This window comes from Helianthus annuus, chromosome 6 (genome assembly GCF_002127325.2).
Source record: "Helianthus annuus cultivar XRQ/B chromosome 6, HanXRQr2.0-SUNRISE, whole genome shotgun sequence".
NCBI classification, from domain to species: Eukaryota; Viridiplantae; Streptophyta; class Magnoliopsida; order Asterales; family Asteraceae; genus Helianthus; species Helianthus annuus.
The window spans coordinates 20,569,520-20,577,559 of record NC_035438.2 but is presented as its reverse complement, the minus strand read 5'-3'; the positions used below and the strand labels follow the sequence as shown (position 1 = coordinate 20,577,559).

The window sequence follows — 8,040 nt, the reverse complement described above, 5'->3', positions numbered from 1 at the left end:
TGTATAATCGGGATTTGGAGACATTTACTAAGTCACACGACCATGCTACACCCGAGATGTTGCCGTTTATTCTGGCGAGGAAACGAGATATCGCAAAAAAATATAATTGGCCAGGCAATTTCTAAATATTAGATTTATTATGGTTTAGTTTTTTAGTTTTAAGTATGTAATGTGTTTTTTTTTAATTAAAAGTACTTTTATTTAGTTTAAAATATGTTTTATTTATTTATGCATAATTTATACTTTCTAGAAAATAAAAAATATATAACTCAAACACCCTAGAGTGATTGAACCATACCTAGTGATTGAGTGCAAAATGGGGAGTTGACATGGCTTAATATTATTGGCTAGAGAATCACTCAAACACCCTAGAGTGATTGAACCATACCCTCCACTCTAATAAATTAAAAAAATCTGACCATTTTGCCTTTCATTAAAAGGGAAGAAAAAGACAAAAACTCTGGATGTTAACCGAAAAGTCTGACCAGATTTTGATTTTGGATATAAAATATGTAGGTAAAATTATTCTACAAAGTCTTATAAATATAGGAAGTCTGAAAGGGTACAAAGACTCAATGGATCTCAAAATATAACACAATAAATTGCAAAATATAACACAATTCTGATAAATATAACATAATACCGAGGAAAAAAAAGATAAACAATGACGAAAAAAATACAATACTAAATAAAAAGACACAATGTCCTATAAAAAGTTCTAAAATCTATAGGCTAAAAATTCAAAAGCAAAAACTTAAAATATAAGATCTTAGAGTTCAAAGAGACGGTTCCAACACCGCTAGAATGAGTTCAATCGAAGTCCGTTTGATACCTTTCTTTCTTACGACTTCCTACTATGTATTTTAACCTTACCTTAAAATATATATACTAAGTATTTGGTTTACGTATTTCATGTGTATAGAGAGCTAAACAATAAAGTATAAATATTCATTAATATGTGATAGAGCTAAACAATAAAGTATAATTATTCATTAATATCTTTATTTTAATAAAAACATCAAATGACAACTCACGAGTGGTATTTCATAATTTTCATCTATTTTAACACATTTGACGTAAATTTGAATGTTGGTTGTTGCTTCAACTGAATCTTTTCAACAGTTTCTACTTCTAGAACTAAAGTCGTCATCTTGTTTATCTAATTATTAATTAACAAGATTATTATTAAACCGCATAAAAGAAACCCATAAGATATTAAGATATTAAGCATGAGGAGGGTTAATCTTCTTATTGTCTAGTTACAATCTTACCAACTTGCTTAACTCTTTTTGACCTTTGCAATCATAACCCATGTGCAGCAAATGTCAAACTTTACAACAGTATAACTATAACTACAACTAGAACCCTTAAACCCAAAAGAAATGTGAAAACTAAAAAGCTGAAACACACTCATTTAATTCAACACCAACCCCATTATCTTTCACCATTAATTTCTGCAAATAAACACACCCAACTTCAACATCAACCCTAATAATAAGATCTCCCCTCATCACCTCCATTTCTTAACAAATGGAGAAAAAAAAACCCAATCTTTTCTTACTTTCTTTACTCTTTTTCCTTGCAGTTCAAGGCACCTCAGGAGCTAGAAGACCCACCGGATCCGGGTCAAACCCAACAACTCTCAACAATGCATACATTGCCCTTCAAGCATGGAAATCCGCCATAAAAGATGACCCAAAAGGGATCTTGAACTCATGGGTCGGGTCAAATGTGTGTGATTACAAAGGTGTGTTTTGTGCTGAAAGTGGTAGTACCACAATAGTTGCTGGAATAGATCTAAACCAAGGTAATCTCGAGGGTATTCTCGTCAAAGAACTTTCTTTACTAAAAGACATCTCTTTACTTCACCTCAACACCAATAGATTCTCCGGCACAATCCCAAACACCTTAAAAGACCTTTTTGCCCTTACCGAACTCGACCTCAGTAACAACCAATTCTCAGGATCATTCCCACTCGTCACCTTACAAATCCCAAATCTTCTCTATCTAGACCTCAGATTCAACCTCTTTTCAGGACCCATTCCAGACCTCGTCTTCAACAAAAATCTTGACGCAATATTACTCAACAACAACAACTTTGACGGTCAAATCCCACAGAGTTTACCTAATTCACCCGCTTCAGTCATCAACTTAGCCAACAATAACTTAACAGGTGATATCCCATTTAGCTTTGGGTATTCTAGTCCAGGATTAAAGGAAATATTGTTTTTAAACAACCGGTTAACCGGTTGCATACCTCAAGGGGTTGGATTATGGTCAGACTTACAAGTGTTTGATGCTAGTTTTAACTCATTGATGGGTCATTTGCCTGATTCGGTATCTTGTTTGGAAGATATTGAGGTTTTGAATGTGGCGCATAATAAACTGTCGGGTGAGTTGCCTGATTTGGTGTGTGAGTTGAAGTCGTTGATGAATTTGAGTGTGAGTTATAATTTTTTTTCTGGGTTTAGTCAAGAATGTGCGAAGTTGTATGGTCGGAATGTGGTGTTTGATTTTGCGTTGAATTGTATTCCTGGGAGGGAAATGCAGAGGCCTGAGCCGGAGTGTGATATGGTTCCTGGTGGGAGTTTGAGTTGTTTGAGAATACCTTCTTTAAAGGATTTGTCTTGTGGGGCATTGTTAAAGTCTTTGAATTCATCAAGAACATGAGAAAAGTTGTGGATTTTGTGGTTGGATTGGTGAAATATTTCTGTTGTGAATTGGTTGATGTATTTAGTGTTTAGTTGTAACTCATTTATTATATGAAGAGATGGTAGATCAACAAAGTTATTGCTATTATTTTTATTTTTTGTGTGGAAACACAAGTGTTTTGGTAATATATATTAGGAGTTTTCTAGATTAAAAATAATAATAATAGTAACAAGTTATAATATTAAAACTTGATATATAAGTTTAAAGATGATCTTGTCGCAAAGAAGCTCTTACGCATAAATTCGACTGGAACTAGAATATTTTTTTTGTTCTTTCCATGAAGTTTGATTCCGGCTACCTTAGGAGAGTGCGTGCTGTTGGAGGTGTAAATGAGTCGAGGAGAGTAACATCTTATATTATTAATAAATTTTATGGAACTTCTCGAGGTAATACTATTTGTTTTGGTAAATACGCTCTTCAGACACTTGAACCCGCTTAGATCACAACTAGACAAATAAAAGCAGGTCGAGGAGCAATGACACGAAATGCACGTCGCGGTGAAAAAAATATGGGTCTGTATATTTCGAGATAAACTAGTTACAATAAGGCCCAAAGAAATATGTATGGGTTAAGGTAAAGGCTCTCCCGAATATTGGGTAGTTGTTAAACCAGGTCGAATCCTGTATGAAATGGGTGGAGTAACAGAAAATGTAGCTAGAAAGGCTATTTCAATACTAGCGTCCAAAATGCCTATATGAGCTCAATTCATCATTTCGGGATAAAAAAGAAATAAACCTTAAAAATAGCGAGTGCTGGTTTATTATTATTATTTTTTGAACAAATAATATTTATTTTTTTTTTCGATCTTTGTATTGTAAAAAACATGAAAAAAATGATATGATTCAAATTTCAACCTCAGATCCATTTGAATGTGGCAGATAACTGTGGGGCTCGGGAATTGATGTGTATTCGAATCATAAGAGCTAGCAATCATCGATATGCGCATATTGGTGAAGTTATTGTTGTTATCAAAGACGCAGTTCCAAACATGCCTCTAGAAAGATCAAAAGTGGTCTAAACTGTAATTATTCCTACTTGTAAAGAACTTAAACGTGACACAGTATGATAATACGATATGATGAAAATGTTGGAGTTATGATTGATTAAGACGGAAATCAAAAAAAAAAGATTAAAATTAATTTAAATAAGACTACGATACGGTTATAGGTTATAGTAGGGTATTTTAAAGAAATAGATTAAGACTAATTTTGTAGATTTTTTCTCATGCATATACCTTTTTTAATAAGCTTGCGATTAATCTTATAAATCATGCTCAGTGAGTTAAATCATCTAACGATTACTTTTGGTAGGTTTTAATCGTTTGCATGACATGTTAGTTTAATAGTTGACGGTATCAGTCAACTTGTTTTGATATTGTTCGACAACCAAAATGGCGGAAAACGGAGCAAAATCAATGGTGTACCATTTATGACAATTATGGTTGACTAATTGTTCTAGTTACACAATCAACATTGGGCTGGATGCTTTTCTATTCATTCGTATTTCACATAATAAAAAACACAAGATAAGCATTTGCTCAACTATCTATTGGGAATAGCCCAATGGTGTTGATGAGTTAGATAAGGTGTAGAATAGGTGGAGGTCATAGGTTCAATCCCTATGACATGCAAGTTTAGCCAATAAAAAAAAAGCATCTGCTCAACCAGTTCGACCATGTGTTACCATCTCACGCCCTTGGTGTGGTGAATGGTCGGTGGCCTTTAATAGGTGTTAAACACCAGAAAAGGAGGCTTGAAAGCTCTGTTAAAACCAGGGCGGGCGTGGGCTACACCATGGTGTGAAGACAAAGGTTTGTGGGCCCAAGACTCTCTCAACCAATCATGTTAAGATATTAACCCTTTTCTTTTTATGTCTTCTAATTTATTTTACATATTAATTTAATTTAATGGGTAGTGGGTAGTGAAACTTTGTGAGACCATAACACACAAATGCGAAAATAAGTTAGTGAGAGCTCATGTCTATGTGATAGTGACGTGGAGTGAAAAATTGTGAACCCATAACACATAGCCTTACTAGATTACATGTTCTGTAACATCGGTGCGTGTAGGGACTGATATTAATTGGGCTAGGCTGGATATAAGTATACAAATGTATTGACTTAAAGAGGGTCCAAACAAGAGTCATCGATGTGAGCAGCATAAAACTGTATTAAGGGTGACAATTAGGGGTAGCAATCACCAGCAATAGCATAGCCTCATCAACGCCACAGTTGCAACAGCTTCCTCTGCCGCCATCTCCACCCAACCCAAACATGTTATAACTCGTTACCCAACCCAACCCTTTTTGCAAGGCTTAAACATGTTAAAGACAATTCCCCTTGTTGGCTCAGTATTTTCAGGGTTTGTGTTAAGCACTTATGCTAAAATTAAACTAAATTCACCCATCAACCCATTTATAACTAGAATTAGAGAAGTACCTAACTTGTTTTATGAACTTATGCATCTTAGAGGCAACTCATTCACAACCAAAGAACCAATTTGACTTGATAACTTGTTTAAACTCTTTGGATAAACCAGTTTCATGATTCGATAAGGTCTGCACCTCTAGTACACAGAAACTAGCAAAAAATAGGAGACAATGTCTGATTTGTGTTCAGTTTAAATTGAAAAGGTCTCATGATAAAACAAAACACAAAGCGTTGTTCCTAAGGAACCGACCATATCAACCAACCTGTGTTCGTATAACCCTGTGTTGTTTGGTTGTTTCTAAGTAGCTAAAACGAAAACATCATACGAGAACAGTAACCCATCAAATCAAAAACATCGAAAGTTAAATCTTTGACAAAATGTAGATAGTAAAAACCAAACAAGGATCGAAAACTAAACTCCCCTCGATATATCAAAAAGACTAGACTCAACAAATCAATCTTCATCATCAATGATCTTAGTGCCAAGTCCCTTGAGCCCTTCTGCAGGGATCTCCGCAACCGTTACAAGCGAGTAAAGTTCCTCCTTAGCATCCTCGTCATCATTCCTCTTCCTAGCAATCCTAACCCTAACCCTCCTCGGAACACTTCTGATTCCTCTGCTCCATACATACTTGTTCAGCTTCACATCCACTCTCACATCTGTTGTCCCCATTGCATTCTGTGCAAACTTCTTGATCTCCTTAATTGCCTTTGGTGCCTTCTTCTTGAATGTGCTGTCACACAAACAACAAATATCAAAATAAAAAAAAACAATAAAAATGTTACCCAATCAAACATTTTAAGATCAAGAACCAAAAAAACATAATTAAAGAAATAATAAAGTGAAAAATGAAGAGCATAAAGCAAATAAGGTACCATCCATGAAGGCGTTTGTGGAGGTTGATGGTGTACTCTCTAGTCACAACCTCTTCCTTTCTACCTTTAGTTTTCTCCACCATTTTTACTCTGAAAACACGAATAAACAACAAAATCAGTGCAATGTTATTCAATCCAGAAACAAAGATACTAACTTTATTGATCCAAACCATCAATCGATGTGTAGATGTAACAACTTTTGTGTTGAAGATAACAGAACGAACCTGTGATTTGGGCAAGAAGGTGAAAACGAGTAAGATGCGATGCGAAGGGGGCAATAAAAAACCCTAATTAGAAGTAGGGTTTGATTATTTTTTTGGGCTTAAAACAGAAACTGATGGGTCAAAGAAAAGCCCAACGGCCCAAACCCAGTTTCTGACACAGCCTGCTATCAAACTTAAACTGGTTTGGGCCTGGCCCAGATCCGGTGGTTTGGTATAGGTCTGTGTTTTTTATATGGGGAAAATGAATATGGAGTTGTTGCACATCTAACTTACATGCGAAACCTATCAAAACGACGTAGTTTTGATTAAATTAAGAGCTAGTGGATTTTAATAATCATAAGTTTCACTTGTTGGCCGATAGCCCGATAATAATCCCAACTTTAGAAATCCCCTCCAACGATCTAAACTTGTAAGAATTTGACCCCCATCAATACTTTAATAACTGCAGTGCACTTGAATCTGTTAAGGTGGCTGCATGCGCACTTAAATCTATTGAGCATATCAAATTCTTATATGTTAGAAAATAATCGATGGGGGCCAAATTCTTATAAGTTGGGATCGTTAGAGAGAATTTTTAAAGTTGAGATTATTATCGGCTAACATGTGAAACTTCGGATTATTAAAATCCAATCTATAAATTATATTAAAACAAAACAAGTTTATGCCACTTGGCAGCCTCTTACACATATTATTGCCACGTGGCATCTCTTTAGACCACCTTGAATGCATTTAGGCGGGATCACACCACGCCTCTTCATTCGCTTTTATTTTTTTTTCCTATGCTTCCTTGTCCTTTTAGCCGTAACATTGAGAAACCCTAATCCTCATTCTCATACCTTGATAATATAGCCTTCTTCTTTCTTCTTTCTCCTTGAATCCTCTGCAATCCTTTCTATTCAACCTATCAGGTAAGCAAAGTTTCTTTTGTTAACTCTTAATCCTTTTCAAAAAGCAAAGTTTCTTACGTTTTTTATATTGGTTTTTGTTTTTATTGAATCTGATTATATGTGTGCGAATCTAGGGTTTGTAGTCCAAAATGTAATTCGTGTTTATGTTCAACACAAATAGATGGTGATATGGGGACTCAAAAACGTTGCTTCCCACCATTGATTTCTTGATCATTGTAAGAATAAGTTGGTAAAGCTCTTTTGATTCGTGTTTTTAATTTTTTAAGATTTCAATTTACCATTATTTTTTTGATTGAATCGTCTTTAATCGCTTGTAGATCTTCTATTATCTCAATCTGAGCAGACAGGTGGAGTCTTCTCAATCGTAGTAGTCGTATATTTCCTGTTGGATATTTATGTCCGGTTCGATAAGCCAACGCTACCGACTGGGTCTTGACTCGTAAGAGTTACACCGTGGGCAACGAACTAAAATCCAGTTAACCTATTTAACTGGTAATTACGAACGACATACGAAACAGATCATAATTATATTTATGATCATGAGCGGGTTTATGTTAATTAATAAACTTGTTGCGGGTATTAACTGAGAGACGGGTACATGGACTGGGTGAGATAACTACACCCACCTCGCCACTTGTCGCGCATGCACCCTTGTTGCGCCATTTGTCGCACATGCACCCGCGCTACGCCACTTGTCACGCATGCACACTTGCATCACCACGTGTCGCACATGCAAAGAACCCTGGCCACTTGTCGCACATGCATGTGCATGTCCGCCACTTGGCAAACATGCATGAACCTTCATGATCTATTTAATCGGACTTTGGTCTTGCATTTAATTGATGATGAAGAACTAGAAAAACTCTCAAAACACCACAACTTCTACCGCCAC

The 8,040-nt window shown here is 35.6% G+C and overlaps 2 protein-coding genes across 3 annotated transcripts; one reads left to right on the top strand and one right to left on the bottom strand.

The window, feature by feature from the left end:
* Positions 1-1,260: 1,260 nt before the first annotated feature.
* On the top strand, positions 1,261-2,805 carry LOC110864938 (leucine-rich repeat extensin-like protein 4). Its single transcript, XM_022114107.2, has one exon. The coding sequence runs from the start codon at positions 1,531-1,533 to the stop codon at positions 2,668-2,670; it is 1,140 nt and encodes a 379-aa protein (XP_021969799.1). The 5' UTR covers positions 1,261-1,530; the 3' UTR covers positions 2,671-2,805.
* A 2,655-nt stretch (positions 2,806-5,460) lies between these two features.
* On the bottom strand, positions 5,461-6,392 carry LOC110864937 (60S ribosomal protein L31). Of its 2 annotated transcripts, none has more exons than XM_022114105.2 (3): positions 6,241-6,392; positions 6,017-6,106; positions 5,461-5,874 (listed from the first exon to the last, which is right to left on the bottom strand). In XM_022114105.2, the coding sequence occupies exons 2-3, from the start codon at positions 6,097-6,099 to the stop codon at positions 5,595-5,597; spliced, it is 363 nt and encodes a 120-aa protein (XP_021969797.1). In that variant the 5' UTR covers positions 6,100-6,106; positions 6,241-6,392; the 3' UTR covers positions 5,461-5,594. The 2 variants fall into 2 exon arrangements, with proteins under 2 accessions (XP_021969797.1, XP_021969798.1); XM_022114106.2 differs by lacking the exon at positions 6,241-6,392 and adding an exon at positions 6,187-6,217.
* Positions 6,393-8,040: the final 1,648 nt, after the last annotated feature.